The sequence below is a fragment of the Artemia sp. Qi Xiang Cuo genome, chromosome 1, assembly GCF_049724085.1.
Source record: "Artemia sp. Qi Xiang Cuo chromosome 1, ASM4972408v1, whole genome shotgun sequence".
In the NCBI taxonomy this organism is placed as follows: domain Eukaryota; kingdom Metazoa; phylum Arthropoda; class Branchiopoda; order Anostraca; family Artemiidae; genus Artemia; species Artemia sp. Qi Xiang Cuo.
Genome location: NC_142794.1, coordinates 68425230 through 68450968, shown reverse-complemented (window position 1 = coordinate 68450968; position 25739 = coordinate 68425230). Strand labels below are relative to the sequence as shown.

Genomic DNA, 25739 nt, shown 5'->3' with positions numbered 1-25739 from the left:
TATTTTCTCAAAGAACAATAAAAATAACTACATTGAGACAAAAAGGCTTATTTATTTGTATATTACCAGTAAGAGAATTTGCTACATATTTATACTCCATGTTTTGCTAGATTGATCTAGAAAAACACATGTTTCAAACCATTCCCGATAGTGTAATGACAGGTAAGTAAAGAGAAATCAAAATTTTACTGCAATATACACATCAGAAGAACAAAATGTGTATTTTGATTCCAAATATATTAAGTTCTTTAAATTTGGAGTTGCAGATCAAAAGTCACTGCAGGTTCACATTAAAAAAACTTGCGAAGTTTTAAAAAAAGTAGAGAACGTCCCTCAAAATAGGTGCAGTCGTGATTCAAAATGCTGAACAAAAATTTAAAAGTTAAATTCGACACAAGCGATAGCTAAAGGTATGCTATTAGAAACAAAATGCAATGCTTAGTGTTTTGCCCATGAAGGATGGTCAAAGGCAGCATTTATTTGCTTCTTCTTTTTATTTTTTATCAGACGTCATCTCAATGAATCAGTATTCAAACTTATAGTGTCCCTTTTCGGTAACAAAAGAGATTTTATACCGCAAAATAAAATTATTGGTTCGAATAGAGCCAAAATGGTATAGAGCAAAAACTATGAAATAACCAGTCATTTTCTCATTATTAAAAAAGCTACTTATAAAATCTCCCCGTTTCTGAGGACAAATTAGCATGTGATGGCTATTCGTCTCTGAACATATGTGCAGCTTGTACAAATAGAAAAGTGGGGGAAGGCTCCAAAAATGTTTCCAGAAGAAAGGTTTGACAAAAGAATTCATCCTAAATTCATCCCAATTTTTCTTAATATATGCATCTTTTACTTTTTGTTCATTAGTAACACCGCACGCTGTATATAACTTCTTGCTCTCTCCTCTGTGGGTTCGTTTGCAAAGCCCTAAGGTTCATAAGATAACTATTTATCTACCAGCTATAGTAGTATTTAAATTTAATGGTTTTTAGACCAGAAGTACAAGTAAAACAAGACTGGTCCTGAAAATTAAATCAATCAACCGCAGAAAGGGAACGTATAAAGGAGCCCATCTTATGTCAAAGAAAAAAATAATCAAGTTTTGGAAAGCGAGAGTTGATTTTCTGTTCTTTTTCTTCTGATTACCTATGAGGGTAACCTCTGTTGGATCTCTTAAATACCAATTCCAAAATTTCTTTTTAGAATATCTACCAGAAATGGAAGTAAGATCCCAACTAAACTTGGGGGTAATTAAGGGCCAGTCTCCTAGTAGTGTTCTTAGAGTCTGGACACTGTGGAGGGGAGGGAACCTGTACATCACCCACAGCTTTTGCATAACCATTTTTATTTTGAATTTCATTACTCAGAAAGAAAATTCATAAATATTGGTTAGTAAGTTCACTTAATACAACTTTTCAGGCAAGTTTTGAAATGTAATCATGAATTTTCTACTGTTTATAATTTGTGCATTATATCTTTCTATAAGAAATTAGAGCAAAACCATTGGACATTTTAAAAAATATCCAAATATATTTTTGCAATAAACTATGCCAATATTTAGTTTGTCCAGATTAATGCTAACAAAATTACACCCAAAAAAAACAGAAGGAAACCTATATAGAGTTAGAGCCTTTAAAATGGATTCATTTAAATTGTAAGGGTGAAAGTTAAGATTCTTCTTCTAGCAGCCAAACGTTTGCTGATTGGGTTGTGTTTTGTTTGAATCATATCTTTACTTCTTTGCTTATGGCCTTGATTGATATCAGGGTCCAACTCTACCCCCCCCTAAAGCCCCAAATTTCACTGAATTTCTGTGCCCTTCTTATTCAAATTTTCAGAATATATTTTTTTATAACCCCCCCCCCCACCCAAACAAAAAAGAGAACAATCTTGCATATATGGTAGACTAGTTAGATTCATTAATAATGGCTACAAACCTGCTCTCCATCAAAGATTGTCATAAGATGAATTTCAGTTTCATTTGATGCTTTTACAGAATTATTAATGCATTCAGAAAAATCTTCAAGCAGAGTTGAATAAGTAAGATCTGGAGTTACATGTGTTGCTTCATTAGACTCTGCACATTCCATGTATGCCAGCAAATGTAAAATCAATATTCCAGGACAGAGTAGTTTATCCAAAGACAAAAACATAATGATTTTAAGTTGTTTCAGCTATCCTTGTGTCTCATTCCTCTGTTTTATTCTGAAAAAGGAGAGTCAAGTCACACTGGGTTTTTTCAATTCAATTTATTTAATCTTCATTTTAAAAATATATCCCTAAATTTATTTCATTCAGTCTTCTTGTTCTTCCACAGTAAAAATTAGAAAAATGAGCACTTCTTCAAACTTTAGGCAAAATATTCTTATCGAAGTAAGGTGATACTACTATTACTAAGAACTAACTGCAGGACCAAGCCGCCTGCAGCCAACAAAGCTACACACGCTCCTCCTTCAACCCAATCTATTCAAACCTTCCCTATTTACACCCTTCCACTAAATTATAATTTCCCTTAAATCCTTTCATACCACATCTTCCCACTGCATTTAGAGAGGACCTGCTTTTCATTTGACCCTAGTTGGATGACAAAAAGGATGATCTTTAGCAATCTGTCATCCTCCATCTGTAAAACCTGTCCTAGCCATCTCAACATTTATCTTATTATAGCCCCATAAAGCAGGATAGAGCCAGATTTCCCTTGCAGTTCACTGTTTGAAATACAGTCAGTCAGATGATTGCCTAAAATAATCCGAAGGCAATTCCTCTGGAAAACATGTAACAAATTCTCGTTTGTCTTCTAATGCACTCGCGTTTCAGAACCTTACTTGGCCACTGTAATCACTGTGGCTTCCAATATTATAATCTTGATTAGCAGACATCTTCCTATCCTTTCAAACTATTTTCAACTGTGAAAAAATACATTTGGCCTTCATTATTCTACTTTTAACATCTTCACAACATCTGCTATCTTCATGGGCACCCTCAGGGGGGGAGGGCCATCCCCCCCTGGAATTTAGATCGGAGTAGGAAGAAAATAGAAGTGTAACAACTAATCAAAGAAAAAGGATTTCTTAGTTCTCGTCTTTCTTTGAAAGCTGCTAAGAAACCTGTTTAGAAACAATACAGAATTTATTTCAAGTCTTAGATTTTGGCATAAGTTAATATAGGTAGTTATTTATATATCTAAAGGAGACCAAAATTGGAACCCGATTTAGGGTGTAGAGCAAATACTCTCAAGGGCATTCTTATGCCCTAGCAACCATGGCTATCTGGCTATCTAATACTACCCAGGCAAGTGAAGCTATCCACTTGATCAATGAGCTTGTTACCCAGCATCCCGTATTCACCGTCATTTATTCCTATTCTAATAGACTTGAAATTCTTAACATTGATTTCAAATCTATTCTTGCACCCTGAATCCTCAAAACTTCAAAAAATCATTCATCTTGCTGACATTTTCATCTAGGACACTTAAATCATCACCATAATCTAACTCTAGGAGAGTTTTACCTTCCCATTATATTCCATACTCTCCCATATTCTCCCACTTGCTGTGTTCCTTAGGACAAAGTCAATCAAAATAATCCATATAAATGGGGGGGTAGAAGACAACCTTGATTAACTCCTGATCCAATAGTAAACAAGCTACTAGCATATTTTTCTTGTACATAGCACTAGTCGCCTTAATGTATTTATCTGGTGCACCATAGAGGAATAGGACTTTCACTAAAAATCTTCTATCAACTGAATCAATAGCTTGTTCATAATCAATAAAACTGAGGACTGAAAGAGTCTGATGATTCCGACACTTCTCAATAATCAATCTAAGAGTGAAAATTTTTTCAACACGTCCCCCCTTATTTCAGTAATTCATCTCTAACTTCACAATCACCAGTACCTGAGGCCTTATTATTTTTAATCCTTTTAGCACTGTCTTTAACTCTTCTTCCCACAATAATCTTCCTTCACTTCCAAATTGTTGTAAACTTTTTCATTGTTTTCATCATTTCCTGTAAATTTATCATGGTTTAGCACATTATAAAAATGTTCTACCCATCACTCTGTAACACTTCTTTATCTCTATTTGAGGCCCCATTCCTATCTTTAACTGGGAAAAGTCTGGAATATCGGCTCCCTCTCATTTTTTTTTAATATACTAATACAATTTACTAACATGTAGCCTGGCTGCATGTTCTTGATCCTGCTTGGGCAGTTTTATCAGTTCTATCGAATTCAACACCTTCTTAATTCATATTAATGCTTTCTGTACTTTCCTTATATTCCTTTTATTCTCAGATAGATTATCGCTCAAATATTACTTGCACAAACCCCTCCTGTTTTCTACAAAGCCTAAAGCATTTCCACGAATATTCCTAGCATAGCCTAGGCATAGCCATAATAATTGGGCAAAGCCATGAAGTCAAGCAATATTCACCATCCCTGAAAGGGCCCATTTTTGCATAGCCTTATAGTGGCACCAGGGTGGACCTTTAACAAGTTTTCCTAACCAGAACCATAACTGTAGACAGCAGTGCAGTGTGTCCTTGAGGAGTGGCGCCCTTCAAGGAAATTACAGCCTTGTAAACAACACAGCAATGCACTGGACTCTGATCAATAGATAATTCTCTGGATTTTCTTCTTTTTGGGGGTGAAAAACGTCTTTCTAGTTAAATTATTTATTATGGGATGCCTGTCCATTGTAGTGTAATACTTGTGGGCATGAATATGTAATGAGTTGGAGGTAATAAACTCAATTTTGCTTGTACAGGATATTGACTCTTGTTGATAGAAGAGTATCACCAAGTGTGGAAAATCTTGTAGTGACTAAGATTCCTGAAAGGATCCATTACATTGGAGGTCCCAAGGACTGTTTGCTGTCCAGTTCTTAGTCAGATTAAGCACTTTGTTTAGACTTGAGAGGATATATTTGTCCCTGACATGCACTACTGGGACCCGTTGCTTTTTTTTAGGCTATAACAACTTGAATGATCTAAGACATGAAAATTGCAATTGGGAATGTTACAATGTTAAAAGACAATTATTGTACTGACATTTTGACTGACAAATTTAGACTTTTTGAAATGTACTTTGTAAGAGTTGTAATTGTCAGGAACTCATATCTTCGGGGTAAGTAACATGAAATTAGGTTATATAGAAGCTATTTATTCATGCAGAAAGGATGGAGTGCATAGGCTGGGAGAAGGGCTCATGACAAGAAAGCTTCGAAATCTTAGTTAGACTGGCAAGGTATTAATAGTAAAATTCTAGTTACTCATTTTGACAAAAAATCATTATGACTAAGTAGAAGATGAATGGGACATTTTTTTTTAAAGTTTGTAAAGTAGCAGATGGTTTCTTAATGAGGAAAGTTAGGAACATTAAAGAAAGTTAAAAACAAGAATGATTTTACTTTTATAACTTCAATAAATAAAATAATATTAACATTTTGATAAACAAATATCAGTATATGTAGCATATAATAAACTGACAATGCATATTCATTTGTATTTTTTTCAGTAAAGTGCAAATTATGTTCTCGCCTTGGGAAGGCATAGGGGTTTTGAGCCCAACTCATGTTAATTTCTGCTCGTTATGAGTTTCACTCGGTTATTTATTGTAATTTCTGTTTGTTTTGTGTTTCATTTATTTATCAATGCTGATTTGTGGTAGTTTCACGCTTGGTTGACTATTTGATTTTATTTTTGTTCATTTTTGGTTTAATGGAGTTCTTTCCTTTTCTTTGAAAAACTTATTTTGGGGAAAGTTTTTTTAATTAATTTCTGTTCGTTTTATATTGACATAATCTTTTCAGGGAAAAAGAAAATAATACTTTAAACCTTTTCGTTTTTTTAAGACTTTAGTTTGGCCTGCTATATGTATGCTGGAGAAAGATTTTCCGCAATCTTTAATACCATAGACCCTTTTAAAAATTTGGACACAAATATTAGTGTTTAATTTAGTTTCATACCTCCTCTAGTTGACCTGAAATAGAAAACTTGATACCATTTGCAAAAAAAATCTGTTTACTTTCTTTTATAGCTTGGATACACTTACACTATTTTGAGTTGGCTAAATTTTAAGAGCAGAAGTAACCCGAAAGTTTGAACATAATACCCTCAGTCGTTCTTGGGATACTGCTGAGATGCCTTATTGGGAATTAACATTAAAACAGTGGATTTTGATTTAATCTTAAGGCAACATTAGTTTTTAAACATAATGAGCAAATGGGAGGGGTATTTTCGACTAGTAAAAAGGGCAAAAGCCCTTTCAATTTCCAATTGATGAGCCCTTTTTGAATTTCTACAACAATGCTTTCTATAAAAACCTTATATGCCCCCAGGGCATAAATTACAACCCTTGCCCTGAGGGCTGTGGGGGGGGGGAGGGGGTTGTCATCCTCAAAGACCTAATTTTCAGTACTTTCAACTACGTTGAACAAAAGGGCTATCTCAAAATTTTGAGTGGATGTGTTTGGGGAAATGGTGGGTGCAAGAGGGGCGTTAGTTGCTCTCCAATCACTTTCAACTATTAAAAAAGGCACTAGCCCTTTCAATTTCCAATTGAATGAGCCCTTTTGAAGTTTCTACAACAATGCTTTCAATAAAAACCTTATATGCCCCTAGAGCATAACTTACAACCCTTGCCCTGAGGGCTGGGTTGTCATTTTCAAAGACCTAATTTCCAGAACTTTCTACAACGTTGAAGAAAATTGCTATCTCAAGATTTTGATTGGGTGTGTTTGGGAAATGGTGGGCGTGAGAGGGGGGTTAGTTGCCCTCCAATCACTTCTGACTGTTAAAAAGAGCACTAGCACTTTCAATTTCCAATCGAATAAGCCCTTTTTGAAGTTTCTACGACAACGCTTTCTATAAAAACCTTATATGCCTGAGGTTTGTGAGGAGGTTGTCATCCTCAAAGACATAATTTCCGGACCTTTCAAATGCGTTGATCAAAATGGCTATCTCAAAATTTTGGTTGGATGTGTTGGGGAAAAAGGTGGGCCTGAGAGGCGGGTTAGTTGCCCTCCAATCGCTTTAGACTATTAAAAAGAACACTAGCCCTCTCAATTTCCAATCGAATGATTCCTTTTTGAAGTTTCTATGACAACGCTTTCTTTAAAATAAAAAAAACTTATATGTCCCCCGGGGATAACTTACAACCCTTAACCTGAGGGCTTTGAAGGGAGTGTCATCCTCACAAAAACATAATTTCCGGACTATTTAACGAAGTCAAACAAAATTACTATCTCAAAATTTTGATTGGATGTGTTTGGTGAAATGATGGATTTGAGAGGGGTGTTATTATCTTCCAATCACTTTCGACTCTTAAAAAGGGCACAAGCCGTTCTAATTTCCAGTCGAATGAGCCCTTTTTTTGAACTTTCTACAACATCATTATTTATAAAAAAAACTTATATGCCCCCAGGGCACAACTTACAATCCTTGCCCCGAGGGTTCTGAGGGGGTTATTATCCTCAAAGACCTGATTTTTAAAACTTTTAACTACGTTGAACAAAATGGCTGTCTAAAAATTTTGATTGGATGTGTTTGGGGAATAGGTGGGCATAAGAGGGGGGTTAATTGCCCTCAAATCACTTTAGGCTATTAAAAAAAGCACAAGCCCTTTGAATTTACAATCGAATGAACCCTTTTTCAAGTTTCTATGGCATAGATTTCAATATAATCCTTATATGCCCCAGGGCATAACTGACAACCCTTACCATGAGGGCTGTGGGGGGAGTGTCATCCTCAAAGATATAATTTCCAGACCTTTTTACTGCTTTGAAGTAAATGGCTATCTCAAATTTTTGTTTGGATGTGTTTGGATAAATGGTGGGCGTGGAAGGAGTGTTAGTTGCCTTCTAATCACTTTCGACTATTAAAAAGGGCACTAGCCATTTCAATTTCCAATCAAATGAGTGCTTTTTGAAGTTTCTATGACAACTTCTTTGATATGAAGTGCCCTGGCCAATAGAAAAAAAAATAAACAATACATTGTGCCAACATTGTTCTTTACTTAGGCAGCACCATTGCGCTGCCTATGATATGCTTTTTTGTGGTACATTTGGCTTGTAAAGTCATTTCAATTACAGAATTAACAAGACCTTTGGTGCCAAGGCATCATAAGAGTGTTCCACCAAATGTGACCCATGAGTCACAGCTGTGGAGCAACCAAATCAACTATAATTCATAGGTAAAAAATATGTATACTCTGGTATCATGTTTGCAGATGTAGTATGATTACTTTAAGTTATCATAGGCAGTGCAATCGCGCTGCCTAAGTAAAGAACAATGTTGGAACAATGTACTATTTTTTCCATACCAGGGCACTTCATATCAAAGAAGTTGTCGTAGAAACTTTGAAAAGGGCTCATTCGATTGGAAATTGGAGTGGCTAGTGCCCTTTTTAATAGTAGAAAGTGATTGGAGGGGAACTAGCACCCAGGCCCATCACTCCCCCAATCACATCCAATCAAAATTTTGAGATAGCCATTTTGTTCAGTGTAGTTGATTTCCAAATAGAAAATATGTTTTTGAGGAGGACACTCCCCGACAGCCCTTAAGGCAAGGATTGTAAGTTACGCTCTGGGTGTATATAAGGTTTTTATAGAAAGTGTTGTCGCAGAAACTTCAAAAAGGGCTCATTCGATTGGAAATTAAAATGGCTAGTGCCCTTTTTAATAGTCAAAAGTGATTGGAAGACAACTAACACCCCTTCCATGCCCACCATTTCCCCAAACACATCCAATCCAAATTTCGATATAGCCATTTTGTTCCATGCAGTTTAAAGTTCAGGAAATTATACCTTTGAGCAGGACACTCCCCCCAGGGTCTTCAGGTTAAGGGAATATACGTTGTTTGAGAATCTATGTCTGGAAACAGATTTTTATACACCCTGTTTTCATTTTCTTTTTTACTAGCATCTATTCGTTTCATATTGATTGATCTATGATAAGACTTGTTATAATTGTCAACTAATGACGGTAATACATCTATCCAACATTTAGTATTGTTGTAAGTAAAATGTTTCCATAGTTTTTATTTAACAGTTCTATTTAATTGTTCCACTATTTGAGCTTTCAATTCACTTTAAGTTGAAAACAAAAAAATTTCATGACTCTTTAAAAATAATTGAACGTTTTTCCCAACGAATTCTTTACCTTTATTAGTTTGTAACATTTTAGGTTTTCTATTTCTAAATAAATCCGTGAAAGCATTAATAATTTCCTTACCCATTTTATTTTTCAAAGGGATACACCAAGCATATTTACTAAAACAATCAATCAATGTAAGAATGTAATTAAAATTATTATTTTCCTTTTTATACTGTTGCATATCAACTAAATCAGCTTGCCATTGTTCATCAATACTATGTATATAAACTCACCTTCTTTCAAATGTGTGATAAGAGGGATGATGTAAAGAATAAATATTTTGTTTTTGCAATATTTCTTTTATTTTAGCTTTTGAAACAGTATAACCATTTTCTCTTAATTTTCATTTGAATTAAGATGGGAGGTGTGTAATACTTATAAAAGTGATAATAGAAATGACAAAGAATTGACATGGAGAGTCGTCAGTGGAAGATGTGATACAGCTAAAATTGTTGTTGCATTACATAAAACACAAAGAAATTGTAATGATTTACAAAATAATATGATTTTTGATCATATGAATATTGAAAAAATTGAAGTGAGAGTCACTGGCTATTAATATCCACACGAAGATATGAAATGCGATTTTAGTAATGATAATGAGCATTATTCTAATGCTTATAAAAGATTTTTACATTTAGGATACAAACATTGAAACGTTGATAGTGGAACTATTGTAAGCTATAATGACTTTAAAACAGTATATCCATTATTTTGTTTTGACATTTCAAAACATGAACCTAATATTTATGCATCTGGATCAAATGTTGATATAGAAATTAAACTTTTGTTAGATCAAGAGCCTGCTGATTCATACAACATTTACTGCATTACATTTTCAGAAAGAAAAGCAAAACATGGATGTCATTGATCATAAATTATATGTTAATCTATAAATTATTTTAGATTCAGAAAATTTGTTTAATAAAATAATTTATAGATTAATGGAGAAACTGTTAAGAGAAATGAAAGTGGAAAATAAATACAATCAAACCGTTAAGAAAGAAGACTTAGACATTGGAATAGAATACACAATTAAAGCAATGAAAAACGTAGTAAATAAATATGGTAACAAACTTGTTATTATTATTAATTTTGAGGGTGAAATAGTTGATATCTTTGCACCAAAACGATTTGATTCGAAAGCAGCTGATTTTGAAAAGAAATTTAAAAAAATAGAAAAAGATAAAGGTATGATTTTAAAGGTTATTGAAAGAAAAGGGAAAGATAATAATAATTATCTAGATATTGATATTGAACTTAATTAGTAGTATATCGAACTATCTAATAAATATTAAATTATTACATTTTACCAGTAGTATAAGAAAAATGGAATATTTTTTTAAATTACATCAAAAATTCTTATTTCAGAAGACCTATTTTGATGTTAAAGGTCATGATGGGAAATTGTTAAAAAGTTGCAGATTTTCATTTAAAATGGGGTGAATTCAATAGAAAAAGGGAGTAAATTGAAGGGATGAGATAGGTGAGGCAGCTCCTGTATTTCTTATACTACTAATGTATTATTTTTTTCTTTTCTCCATACCAGGGCACTTTGTATCAAAGGAGTTGTTGTAGAAACTTCAAAAAGGGCATCCAATTAAAATTTTGAGATAGCCATTTTGTTCAGCATAGCTGATTTCCATATAGAAATTATGTTTTTGAGGAGGACACTCCCCCACAGCCTTCTGGGCAAGGGTTGTAAGTTATGCCCTGGGGGCATATAAGGTTTTTATAGAAGGGGTTGTTGTAGAAACTTCAAAAAAGGCTCATTTGATTGGAAATCCAAAGGGCTAGTGCCCTTTTAAATAGTTGAAAGTGATTTGAGGGCAACTACCATCCCTCTCACGCCCACCTTTCCCCAAAACACATCCAATCAAAATTTTGATACAGCCATTTTATTCAACGTCGTTTTAAGTTCTGGAAATTAGGTTTTTGAGGATGACAACTCTACCATAGCCCTCAAGGCAAGAGTTATAAATTATGCCCTGGGGGCATAAAAGGTTCTTATAGAACGTGTTGTCATAGAAACTTTAAAAAGGTCTCATTCAATTGGAAATTGAAATGGCTAGTGCCCTTTTTAATAATCAAAAGTTATTGGAAGGCAACTAACACCCCTTCCACACCCACCATTTCCCCAAACATATCCAATCAAAATTTTGAGATTGCCATTTTGTTCCATGCAGTTTAAAGTTCAGGAAATTATACATTTGAGCAGGAAAATCCCCCCAAGGTCTTTGGGGCGAGGGATATAAGTTATGCCCTGCGGGCATATAAGGTTTTTATTGAAATCTTTGTAGTAGAAACTTGAAAAAGGGCTCATTTGATTGGAAATTCAAAGGGCTAGTGCCCTTTTTAATAGTCGAAAGTGATTTGAGGGCAACTAACCCCCCTCTCACACCCACCTTTTCCCAATACACATCCAATCAAAATTTTGAGAAAGCCATTTTGTTGAGCATAGTTGATTTCCAGATAGAAATGTTCTTGACGAGGACACTCCCCCACTGCCCTAAGGGCAAGGATTGTAAGGTATGCCCTGGGGCATATAAGGTTTTTATAGAACGCGTTGTCGTAGAAACTTCAAAAAGGACTCATTCGATTGGAAACTGATAGGGCTAGAGCCCTATTTAATTGTCAAAATTAATTCAATGGCAACTAACACCCCTATCACACCCATCTTTTCTCCATTAACATCGGAAAAAAAGTTTGAGATAGCCATCTTGTTCCACGTAGTTTAAAGTTCAGGAAATTATACCTTTGAGCAGGACACTCCCCCCAGAGTCTCCAGGTTAAGGGTTATAAGTTATGCCCTGGGGGCATATAAGGTCTTTATTGAAATCTTTGTTGTAAAAACTTTAAAAAGGACTCGTTCGATTGGAAATTAAAAGGGCTACTGCCCTTTTTAATAGTCGAAAGTGATTTGAGGGCAACTAACCCCCCTCTCACGCCCACCTTTTCCCCAAACACATCCAATCAAAATTTTTGAAATAGCCATTTTGTTCCACGCAGTTTAAAATTCAGGAAATTATACCTTTGAGCAGGACACTCCCACCATAGTTTTCAGGGTAATAGTCTTAACTTATGCCCTGGGGGCATATAAGTTTTTATTGAACTTTTGTTGTAGAAACTTAAAAAAGAGCTCTTTTGATTGGAAATTCAAAGGGCTAGTTCCCTATTTAATAGTCAAAAGTGATTTGAGGGCAACTAACCCTCCTCTCATGCCCACCTTTTCCCCAAACATATCAAATCAAAATTTTTAGATAGCTATTTTATTCAATGTATTTGAAAGTTTTGGAAATTAGGTCTTTAAGGATGACAACCCCTCCTCCCCCCAACCCTCAGGGCAAGGTTTGTAAGTTATGCCCTGGGTGCAGGTAAGGTTTCTATAGAAAACAATGTTGTAAAAACATCAAAAAGGGCTCATTCAATTGGAAATTGAAAGGGTTAGTGTCCTTTTAATAGTCGAAAGTGATTGAAGGGCAACTGACCCCCTTTTCATGCCCCCCATTTCCCCAAACACATCTAATCAAAATTTTGAGACATGCATTTTGTTCAATGTAGTCAAAAGTTCGGGAAATTAGGTCTTTTAGGTTTTAGTTGTTCAATGTCATGGAAAGTAAGCAAGAAAACATGAACTATTATACATTCGAAAATAAACCATACACTAGGAAACAATTATTAACACAATGACCTGTTTGATGGATGTTCATTAACCACAGTAAATGGTACACAGTCATATTGTTTATATTAATTTTAAAAAAAGTTTTTCCTCAAAATATGTTTTTAGTCAAAAAATACAAATGAATGTGCATTGTCAGTTTAATATACATATACTGATATTTAGTAATCAAAATGTTAGTATTATTTGATTTATTAAAGTTATAAAAGTAAAAACATTTATAATTTTTCAGTAAAGTGCAAATTGTGTTCTGACCTTGGGAAGGCATAGGGGTTTTGAGTTCAACTTATGTTAATTTCTGCTTCTTTTCAGTTTAACTTGGTTAATCATTGTAATTTCTGTTCATTTTGGGTTTCATTTATTTATTGATGCTGATTTGCAGTAGTTTCATGCTTGGTAGATTATTTGATTTTACTTTTGCTCATTTTTGGTTTAATTGAGTTCTTTACTTTTCTTTGAAAAACTGATTTTGTGGAAAAAGTTTTTTTAATTAATATTAACAATATGACTATGTACCATTTACTGTGGTTAATGAACATCCATCAAACAGGTCATTGAGTGAATAATTGTTTCCTAGTGTATGAGTATGGTTTATTTTCGAATGTATAAGAGTTCATGTTTTCTTGCTTACTTTCCATGACATTGAACACCTAAAACATAGTGAACATCATCTTCTTCTTTCTTCTTCTTCTATTTAACAGCAAGCGGGCTTTTCAGTAAAACTATTTAGCCCTTTTCCTTTTGCTTCACTCTGTGGGCTACAGAGCTACTGGCTTGATTGCCTCATATTTATATACATTCAGATATCCTTCAGCAGATCTTTCGACTTTAGGTGTTCAAATATAAGATGATAGATGCCGATTTCTATGCTCTGTTTGCAGGTATAGTTGGCTAGGCTCTTGGCTGATAGTGAGAATTTGTGGTGTTTAAAGTATTTTAACAGTTTAGAAAGCAAGGTATGTTGTGCAGACGTCAGCATATTACATTCAAATAGGCAATGGTCAATTGTTTCATTATTCATATTACAATGCCTGCAAAGAGGGGACAGGGGAATTGAACCACTTGAATTAGAAAGCTTATATGAGAATGCAAGGAAATTTAGTCCATTTGTTCCAGAACGAATTCTATGATAAATTTTAGAAAGATACTTATTGGGAAAGGGGGAAAGGATAGGATTAATCTTATTAAAATTAATATCTGATAGCCTCCATCGGTAAGTATCTCTAATTGGGATTGGCCTCCCACTTGGCTGGTCAATATTTATAGCATTTTTTGCTATTTCATCAACCTGATGATTACCACTTATGCCAGAGTGGCTAGGAATATACTGAAAGTAAGTTTTTATGCCACTTGAAGCAAGATTATCAATAATACTGTGACAATGACAAGTGTCAATGTCCAACTTATATTGTAGAGCTGAGGCCAGCAACTCAAGGCTTGATAAAGAGTCGGAATAGATGATAATATTATTCGAATTTTCAATGAAAGATTGGTTTTGCTTAAGGTGTTCTAATGCCATGATTATGGCATTTAACTCAGCAGACATTATAGATAAATTATTAAATAATCTCTTGCCCATTGCAATTTTCAGGTGAGGAAGGAAAGCACCACTTTCAACCTTCTCATTCATTTTTGACCCATCAACAAATATTTGGAAGTGATTTTTATAGGTAATTGTATTAAGCTCTGCAAATTTTTCTGGACAAAAGCAATGGGGGTTAAATCCTTATTCCATTTTGAAAATCCAGTATTTATTATGGGAGATGACCAAGTCCATGGAGGGGAATGGGGGAAAGTAGGTGCAAAAGACTTTTCTGGCACAGGGAACTTCTTTTCAGTATAGGCATACTCATCTGCAATACCTTTATACATGGCTGGGTTTCTTAACCAATTATGTAATGCGTGTGAGCTATTTGATTCAATTTTTGTAAGATGTTTTATCAAGAGAAATCTATATCTCTCCCTTATTGTTGTTAATCCACTGTCCATAAGCTGGAACTTGGTGCTTGTGGGTTTCCTAAGACCAAATATGAGACGTATTATATCATTTTGTGTTGTTTCAATTTTTTGCATCTGGGTCTTTGCACATGCACCATAGACAATGAGCCCATAGTCAATATGGGGTCTTATCTGTGATTTATAAAACTGGAGTAAGGTTTTCTCCTTACAACCCCAGGGTGTGGAAAGAAGTCTTTTTAGGATATTTGCTTTTCTATAACATTTTTTTATTGTGTTTGAAATGTGGAGGTGGAAATTAAGTTTTTGGTCAAGCATGAGACCTAGGTAATTAATATGATTATCTTCTGGAATAGTTGTTTTATTTAGAGTTAGTTTTGCATTAGCATGGTTTCGCTTCCGGTGAAATTGGATTATTTTTGACTTGGTGGGTGCAATGGGTAAATCTGAATGTTGAGAGAATTTTTCAAACTGGAAAAGTGACTTTTGCAGATTTGACTGTGCTATCTGGAAGGTGTTGCCAGATGACCATAGCACCAGATCATCAGCATATTGTAGATTCGTGTGGGGTAGGTTCATGTCCCAGAGATATAGGGCAAATAGGAGGCAACTGAGGACTGCTCCCTGAGGTAGGCCTTTGGATATTGTCTTTTGGGGTGAATAGGCTGAAACAACACAAACAATGAAAATTCGCACTTATATGAAGGATTTAATAAAGGATACTAGCTTAGGAGGTACTCCAATGTTTGCAAGTTTATTTAAAATGATTTGGTGGTTCACATTGTCATATGCTCCTTCAAAATCTAGGAAAGCTGCCACTAGGATATTATTTTTTGAGAAAGATTCATTTATTGCATTTGTTAGCAAAATGAAAGCATCTGTTGAGGAGTGGTATTTCCTGAATCCAGTTTGAGTGTGTGGGATCATATTATTTTTCTCAACAAACCAGAGGAGTCTGTGATAAATCATTTTCTCCATTATTTTCCCCATCACAGGTGTAATCATTATGGGCCTATAAGACTCAGGGTTATCTTTTGGTTGATTTTTCCTTAGGATTGGTAGAAGGGACGAACATATCCATATATTGGGGAACCTAGAAGATGCCCAAGCGTGATTATAACAATTTATCAGTTCTTGTTTGTATGATGGTATGAGATTCTTTATCCATGTAGGGTGCATATTGTCAGTTTGACAGCTTGTACATCAAAATTGACAGCTTAAAAATTCAGGATGTTCTTCAAAAACTGTTCCAGAATCAGGAAGTTAAGCTTTTAAGCTATGACATTTTACTTAGGCAACCTATATTGAATTTACAGGATCAAAACAGAAAAAGCCATGGATAGAATCTTATTTCTGGAAAACCAATGTGATCTCTAGTTCTTATGATATGTATCTAATTGCATAAGATAAAAAAGTTCTACCCAGTCTAGAAAAAAAGCTACCTCTTGGATGCCAAGGAAATCAAAGAACAATGATAACTTTAGAAACTATTTCCAAACATGCAGTTTATTTTTGGCTACAAAAGAGTGCACCTCCAATTGATTGCTATGCATGGCAATAAATGTCAACACTACAATAAGCATCAAAATTAGAGATTTCTGAAGAAAAAAAACAGAACTTCTGTTTGGAAATCAGGATTTTTGGTATTATTTCCCAAAAATTATGAGAAATACAGATATTTTGCTGGGTTGTCAAAGAGATAATATGAAGTTCTATAAGTATTTGAAGTCATTATGTTTCTAAGAAATTAAGCTTCAAAACTAGGGCATTTTAGTATGACAAAATGTAGGGAAATGCTTTGACAAAATGCAGGGAATTCTCAGAACTAAACTTCAAGACAGAAAAATTCACAGAAGAAGGTGAACTTGCATACTTCTCATAGCATTAAATGTTTAAAATATAAAAGCCTTAAACTAATAAATTTTTGATTTAGTTTTAAAGCAATGTATACTTTCCCTGAAAGTTTCATCTTTATACTCTACCCTAGTCCTAAGATATCCGGCCTGGATATCTTGACAACTCTATATATTTTGAAATTCTGAATGCATTTAAACTGCTTTGATTTTGTTCAATGGTAGCATTAGTAACAAAATTGGTACACATTATGGTACTTATTGGTTACATAATAAACACGTGAGAAGTGAAGTTTGGTTAATGCTAGTGAAATAAAACGAAATTTTATGAAAATATAATAGTTAAGAAGCAAATTTTGGCTATATATTTGCACATTTGGGGGGGGGGGGGGGTTAAGCAAAGCATATATTAAATATGTAACCTAAAAAAACCTATTCTAACCTAACCTAACCAAAATACCAACTAAATACTTAAATAAAATATAGCCACAATTTATTTTCTAACCCAGCCAAAGCTAATTTTCTGGTGGAAGTTGCTTGACCAGTTTCTTGTGTCATGTTCACATCATTTGCAATAAAAATTCTTGAATGTTTATTATATAACCTATAAGTACCTATATTATTGGCAGCCCCAGAAGTTTCAGCTTATACCCTAAGGCATTGTTGAGATGTTGCTAATATATCCCTTTGATAACCTACATGTACACAGTGTGTTTTGATTTAGATAAACACTGCCATCACCATACTCTGAAAGTTGCCTTAGTAGTAGTATCAACAGTAATGGTAGTAGTAAGTAGATGGTACCATTTTTATTGTTTCAACATCCCCCTTAAAATGTACTGAAAGTTTAAACTTAATACTCTATGCTTTACTAGGGAAATAGCTGTTACACACTTTTAAAAACCTTGTATTGGCATAGTGTGTTTAGATTTAGTTGGAAATCTGCCTCAGCATTTGCTGAAAGTGTCATCATAATACTCTTAGCTGCTGCCATACAGCTAGTAGTATCCATTAGTAGTAGCAGTAGTCCTTGTAGTAGTATGAACAGTAGTAGTACCAGTCATTGTAGTACTAGTAGTAGCCTATGAATAGTGCCACTTGGTTAGTTGAACATGCAATGAAAATTTCAACTTAATACCCTAAACTATTCCTCAGATATTGTGAATATACTCTTTTGATAACTTGCAAGTACACAGCTCAATATCATCCTTAGTTCAATATTAGTTAATAAGTTAAATTTATATAATAATAAGTTAAATTTATATGGAAATAGTTTGATTCTTTAACCAAGGTTGTGCTCGATTTGGAATCTGTGATCCCAGGAACAGTAAGGATACATAGTTTTCAATTCTTCTCATATAATTTGTGTTGAAGAATAAATTTATTTAATTGGAGTTGCCTTATAACATTATTACTAATTTATGCTCCTTGCTTGGAAGCAAAACAGCGACATCTATAATAATTCTTAATAGCGGATTTAAGAGTGCGTTCATATTATGATATATATATACAGAGTGTTTGAATAGCAAATTTTACCTACAATTAAGTGAAGATCTGATGCTAGAGTTACGAAACGTCTTCAGAACACGGTTCTCTGTTGTTCAAAATTAAAATACCCACCATTAACCAAAATTTCCAGTATCTCTACAACGCCAAACAATAACAACTTTAAGCACTTTTCTTCCGCATTGAAATCATTCCTGTTTCATTCACCTAAGGTACATTGCTCCTACAAAGTCCTACATTGGAGCGCCATCTAGAGGTCAAGGCACAAACCAGGATTTTATTGTATTAGCGGGATTTGTTTTTTTTTGGGGGGGAGGAAAACGAGCAGAAGAGGGGAGGGCACCTGTTGCAACGGCCGTAGAGGTACCTGCCGGGTCCTTTGACTCTTAAACTGCGGGGAATAGGTAGCGGGGCTCTACGCTTCCCTCGTTTTCCTCGACGTAAAAGCTTCAAAGAATTTCTCCCGTGCGCAGGGTTGCCGGTGACCATTTTGAAATTTTTGCCGAGGGACGTTGCCGGTGAATATTTTACGAGCGACTTCTTCCTTGGCCAAGATGACCACTCCAAAAAAATTGGTCTGGAATGCTGTACTGAACTATGTGCTAAGATCAATGCTCAGTGGTGTACCAAAAGATGAGATAGCTAAGACGTGCACCGACTTCTTTGGGAAAGAATCGATCAAGGAGGATAAAATCCTCATCTACTCTATTGTTCATTCAAACGTACGCCCCTCCATAAAACATATTGAAAGTGAAAATGTTCTCGACATAATGAAAATGTTAAAAGAATGTGATCTGAAAAGTGTGGAGCTACCGATTTTTGTTATTGCCGAGCCCCAAGAAGTCTCCTCTTGCGGTAGCCAAATTAGTGCATTTGTTACCAGAAACATTAACGAGATGAATACGAAGTTAAATTCACTGATTGCCCGAAATAAGGACTCAACAACGCATAGCCTGCCAACACAAGCACCGACAAGTTCCACCTATGCTGTCATTCTTAAGAAGCCGGCAAACCCACCACCTTCCACTGCTGGGAGAAAAGCTTTTATTGACAAACTATGTAACAACAATTCAAGCATAACAGATCATGTTGGTGAGCTGAAGCAAACCCAAACTGAATGGCATATAAACCTGAAAGACAAATAAGCGGCCAAAAAACTGAGTGTTGCTATTCTAAATGGTGATAATGCAACTTTGGACCCCAAAATGAAAACTCCTACCTTTTCTGGTATAGCTAGACTTGTACCATCAGAAATTGATGCTGATGCTCTATTAGCCGTGGTCCCAAATTGTGTTAAAGCAGAGCAAATCCGAGCAACCAGGTCCTTCAAACTGCAGTTTTCCCTTAAAAGCGATCTGCAACATGCAATGTGGAACCCGCCCTTGATAGGATATGAAAGAATTCATATTGATGAGTCTATTAATGTCCCATGCCGGTGCTTCAACTGTCAAAACTATGGACACCTAGTGTTGAAATGTGAAAACTCTAAACGTTGTGCTAGATGTGGCAAAGAAGGGCATGCTTCAAAAAAGGAGCATCCTTGCAAAAATCCTATTCGGTGCGCGCTTTGCAAATCTGATAAGCACCCCTGTTATAGCATCCGTTGTCCCAAAGTCCTGAAAGCAATGAAGAAACTGCAATGACAAGAGCCACCATTTCATCTCTTAAAGTAATATCTTGGAATATGAACGGAAATCTGCGTGATAAGGTGCCAATTATAAAACAATTTGCCAAGGATGATGACATAGTTTGCATACAAGAACACTTCTTAAGCAAGGATAGTTTGGATTGTATCAAGTTCTCTGACAAGCATCGGTTCTTTATTAGAGAAGCGAAATCAAGCTGTAGAGGAAGGCCATCTGGAGGCATTGCTATTGTAAATAAAGATCACATCTCCGCCAAACTTGTCGAGCAGCAAGACAGTTTTATCGCAGTGGACGTCTATGGTATTGTTCTGATCTGTGTTTACCTTCCTACTAATTACAAGAATGATTGATCAGAGAGAAAATTCAACCTATCCTGCGAGAAACTTGCTAAATGTGTGTTGAGAATAAAGCAGTTGGGTCATGACTATTTAATTATTGGAGACTTCAACTGCGACCTTACTGACACTGACAGTCCTAGAACACAAATAGATTTAGGAGTCTTACCAGATGGCTTCAAGGTTGTGATAAAGATAAAAAACTTCAGTTATTGTCATAACAGTGGCTCTGTATCTAATCTCGACCATGTTGTTACATCATTCAATGTCCAGAACAAATCTGTGTTGGTACTAATGGGTGGTACGCTTAGCGATCACTTACCTATATCCTTGAGTTTCGCTTGCCCATTCTCTGAAGTAAAAAAAAGCACAGCTCCAAAGCTCAAAGTTGTGCAAGATTGGAAGCTCGATGATGCTGCAATCCAGCAGTATCAATAAGTGTGTAATAGCATTCTTGAAAAGATCCAAGTCCCTTTCCTGCTACTGATGTCCAACAGTGACATCCCGGCTAAAAAGGCAGAAACTTCTGTTGAACATTTACTCTGCCTCAATATGCCATGCCCTTTGGTGTGCCGAATCAGCAGCCGTACCCTCTCGAAAAGTTTGAGTAAACACTGAAATTAGAGGATGGTCTGCTAACGTAAATTTAACAGAAGCATGCCAGACTGCAAAGTTCTGGTTTTGCCTATGGTGTGACAGTGGTAAGCCAAGATCTGGGCAAGTCTGGAAAGTGAAGAATCATACTAAACGTGCCTTTGCCAAAGCCTTGTCTAAGCACCGTAGAGACATAATTGACGAATACAGCAAGAAAAGCAAGTCCAATCCCAAACTCCTTTGGCAGAATTTAGTGAAGCCCAAAGAATTGACCTCTGAGGCCCCCCTTCCAACAAAAGAGGCCTGGAATACTTACTTCACTGATCAGTTCAAAAGTCCTGACCAAGCACTACAGAATTCTTACTGGAGTGAGCTAGATGAAATGCTAAAATTGCCGAAAGAGAACATGGTAGTTAATAGAAGTATAATACGTGAATGCCTGAAAAAGCTAAAAAAGAAATTTTCAATAAAATTTGTGGCCAGCATTTACTCTATGGTAGAGAACAACTTCTTGAACATGTATCATTATTATTCCAAATTATTGTTACCAGAGGTATTGTCCCGGATACCTTTTGCATTGGTGTAATAACACCTATTCTCAAACCAGGGAAACCTCCCTCCCAGTGCTCTTCATATAGGCCCATTACTGTGTCGACTACACTATGTAAACTATTTGAGCTTCTTATTCGTGACGAAATTAGAAGCAAGGGCTTGGTTCCCCCACACCAGTTTGGGTTCCAGTGATCGCTTGGATGTGATCATGCCCTTTACTCGCTGGTGTCTATACTGACTGACGCTGAGAATAACAATGATTCTTTAGTTTTAGCAGCCCATGATCTTGCCCGTGCTTTCGATTCGTCTATCCACGAACATATTTTACTCTCTGCAGCAGAGAGGCATAGAAAATTCGGTCATTGGACCCCTTGATTCAATGTATAGTAATCTTCGTGTTAGGATAAAGTATCCTGGTTGGGATTGTGATATGCTTTTAGAAGTTGATATACCAGTGAAAAAGGGTATTAGGCAAAGAGCAGTAAATTCACCAGATTTATTCAATAATTCCGTAATCGAAGTGCAACATGAAGCACCAACAACGTGTATTTTATGTGGGATTGATGTATCACTCATAGGTTATGCTGACAACATTTTAAACATTAGTAGAACCCTGAATGGAATAAACAGTTGTTTTAGTGCATTAAAGGTAGAATATGCTTGTGTTGGCCATACATTTAATCCATCAAAAACTGAATTGTTATTTTTCAATTATAAAGTGTTGACTGAGGACATATGTGTTATGCTAGATGATACGGAAATCAAACCTGTTCCATCACTTACTTACCTTGGAGTCCCGATCGGTATGTCACTCAAGGCCACACGCATACTTATTATCGCTGATACCCTTGGAAAAGTTCGTTCTGCATATGGAAAGCTTGTCCTGAGCAAGGCGAGATTTAGTCGTGATATTTTAGCCCAATTGTATAATGCATTTGTTTTACCGAGTTTTCTAAATATCTCTCCTTGTTGGAGTTGCTTCACACAGACAGAGAAGAAAAAGTTCCGCACGATTTATTTTAAATATGCTAAGTATCTGCTCGGAATATCACCGTGGTCCAAACACCGGTATTTCATCAGTAGGTTTGGATTGATAAATCCTGTCTTGGCAGTTCCATTCTGAGTAGTGAGCTTTCATAAGACGTACGTTACTCCAGGTTATCCTCGGGTAACTCTTCAGGGACAGACTCAACTTGAATGTGTTATTTGAATGTCAATGTTGAGTGCCCATTTCATTGTATATAATAGTGTTAAACCGTACTTTGTTGTTTGTCTTTGCATTTTTTTCACTTTTTTATACTCTGCCGCCCATTGTATTTTTAGAGTTTTGGCAGGTAATAAATCTATATTATTATTATATTATTATTATATTAGCCTGATAACAGTAGTTGTAGTAGTAAAAGTAGCATTAAATTATGGGGCACCTTATATTATTCAACTACATATAAAGTGAACATACTGCTTAATGCCTTTTTTATGCTCTTTTTAAAAATAACAATCACTTTACTAGGAAATTCAATTTTAAGCCCATTATAGACCCTCACAGATGAAAGCATTTTCTCTTGTTTTTGGCTATATAAAAGGGTTAAAAACAAAAATTCTTATTTCATTATAGCCTATGCAGAACAATTGTATTTAACATGCTTCAACTGCAGCTTCATTATACTATAACATCCCCTCATGTGCAAACATATAGCCCAATTTTTATACTTCCTATATGTTTTTTGGTTCTCAATTTTGTTACAGTTGATTTGATTTACAGGTAAAGCAGTTTAAACAAGAGTGATCCTAACACCAATATATATAAGTGGGATCCAAAATAAGAGAAAGAGGTATCATATTTGAGTTTCAAATATATGCCCTATGCTAGATTCATTCTGGGAAGTTTCATTTACCAAACTCAACTTGAAAGGCATCATTAGCATGAAACCCTTCATATGAAATTCATTGAAAAATTGGGAAATTTCTAGTGGGTCATATAATTTAACTAAACCAAAAGTGCAAATGCTATTTGATGTCTTTTTTATACTCTTTCATAATTCAAGTAATGCTTCTGGGTCTAATTGCATCTTGAGCCCTTAAAGGGGCCCTGAAGATATTAGATAGATAGATAAATTTTAATCTTCACCAAAATTTTCATGGCAATGCCAAATTTCTTTGGTATAGTCACATTAAAAAGTACACATTTTTACAAAACTAGGTATAAAACTTTTTGCTAACTGCTGATGGGAACAGCATACCAGCTGAAGTTTCTCAACAGGCACTGCAACACTGCACAGGAGTTTCTTTGTTGTGGATTGAGGGGGGAAAAGGGTTTGTGGATTGGGCAAATCAGAGATTTTCTTCCAGGATATTTCTTGATTTAGCCTGAGTAGAGTCATAGTCATTTATATAACTTTTTTCTCAAAACTACAATGTTCTATTTGCATATACTAGAATAGCTTTAAAATAAGCCATAACTAAAGTTTCTTGGTTTGAACTGGTTTAGATTGGGATTGAATACACAAAATAGGAGTATGCACTAAAAAGTAAACTAGAGCCATGTTTGATTTACTTTATTTTATTCCATGCAGAGTTTTTCTCTTCTTTTTTCCAGAGTTTGTATTTTAAACTTTGTCAGCAGCTGTTCATACTGCATTTCTGCCTGCTTTGATACTATTGTTAGACCTCTTTTCTGAACTCTTTTGAGTTTGGTGCTTTGCACAGCCATCAGTCCAAAAAAGGTATTTATATATTAAGGTAGGGTAAAAGACCCCTTTTTGGGAAAGACTACTTTTCTTTGGCATTTGAGAAAAATAGTAATGGGTTTTTGGACCACCTCTTTTTACAACAGCATGATGCAATGTGAGGGCAGTAACAAGAACCTGCCTTCTTGGTCAAATTTGTCAGCATAAATCAAAAATGTGGTCTTTGTTTTGAATAGGCTAGTAATTGAAAAGAAAAATTATATTTAATATTTGTGACTTATAAAATAAATATCAAGCAATAAAAATTACACTTCTAGAATCAGAAGAAAATTAGCTTAGCCTAGGCCTATGTAAATAAAACTGAAAAACTAATAGAATACATAGGCTATATCAAAATAGGATAGCCTAATTGGTATTTCCAAAAAGAGGTCCCAGTAGGTAAGTCAATAAACTAATAATTTTAAATGTTTGATCTTAAATAATTTTAATAATAACCGTATTGATGCATAGCTTAGATTTTTAGCTAGGCTATTTATTAGGCTAATATATACAATCCTTCTAAATTCCTCTTAGGTAACAAGATGTGAGGGTTTTAGTTTTACATAATTTTGTTCAAATGGATCCTGGTTTTTTACCTTATTATATAAATGAGGTTTAAATTGTTACAAATAAGTATTTTTGGAATATAGGCTATTATTCTTGAACAACTTATTTAGCCAATGAGCTAGTGATGTTTTTAACCACTTTTCAATAGCTTAAACATTGTTGATAACTTCTTTAAATGGTTACAAAAATGAAATAACTTTGGGGCCCCTTTAAGGGCTCAAGATGCAATTAGCCCCAGAAGTAGCCTAATTCTTGAATTTTAAAAGAGCATAAAAAAAAGCATGAAATGACATTTTCACTTTCGTCTTAGCAAAATTATATCACCCAATAGAAATTTACCAACGAATCTAAAAATATTATATTCTCATTTTGCAAAGGTAAAAGAAAAATAGAGTGATATCACATTTCTTTTTTTAAACCTCAGCCATTTTGTATAATAGCCCAGTGTTGCCATGTGACCATTATCAATAAACGATGCCAATTGGGTGAAAAAGTGGTGTTTTCTTTTTACTGTATCCTTCCTACTGAAATGCAGAATAATTTGCAGCATGTTTTGGTGCCCATAATACTAACGCGTCGCCACTAGTTTTGACAAAAAACTAATATAATTTAAAGCAATTAATTTCTCTTAACTTTTCTTATAAATGGATGCTAAAGTCTGTTTTTTTTTTTTCAGCGGTAGATTTATCCTGAAATTTGCACAAGAAAGGTAGAAAAAGGCCCAGGAAAAGCAAGACCCCTCCCAGACTCCCTCCCCCATATGAAGGGGGAAGATAAAGTCCTTAGTGATAAATTAATGGTTTTTTAATGACTTTTCTGCCCTCATATTTGACGTTTAGCACTAATAATTTTACCAGACATTGTGTTTTCTAGCAAATTAATTAAAAAAAACTTTTTCCACGAAATAAGTTTTTCAAAGAAAAATAAAGAACTTCATTAAACAAAAATGAGCAAAAATAAATTCAAATAATCTACCAAGCGTGAAACTACCACAAATCAGCATCGATAAATAAATGAAACCCAAAACAAACAGAAATTAAACAATAAATAACCGAGTCAAACTAAAAATGAGCAGAAATTAACATGAGTTGGGCCCAAAACTCCTATGCTTTCCCAAGGCCAGAACATTATTTACCCTTCACGGAAAAAATATAATTTTTTACTTTTATAA

General features: G+C 34.9%; 1 protein-coding gene across 3 annotated transcripts in view; it reads right to left on the bottom strand.

Annotated features, from left to right (window-relative positions):
- amx (TM2 domain-containing protein 3 almondex) overlaps nt 1-24992 on the bottom strand; it is a 44625-nt gene extending 19633 nt beyond the window's left edge. For 2 of the 3 annotated variants that reach the window (XM_089086362.1, XM_089086378.1), the window contains exons 1-2: nt 24908-24992; nt 1938-2205 (exon numbers count right to left, since the gene is read on the bottom strand). In XM_089086362.1, coding sequence (XP_088942488.1) covers nt 1938-2153 — 216 coding nt within the window. In that variant the 5' untranslated portion in view covers nt 2154-2205; nt 24908-24992. Of the gene's footprint in view, nt 1-1937; nt 2206-3510; nt 3934-24907 lie in introns of those variants that run through there. The other variant, XM_089086371.1, reaches the window with a different exon arrangement.
- Nucleotides 24993-25739: the final 747 nt, after the last annotated feature.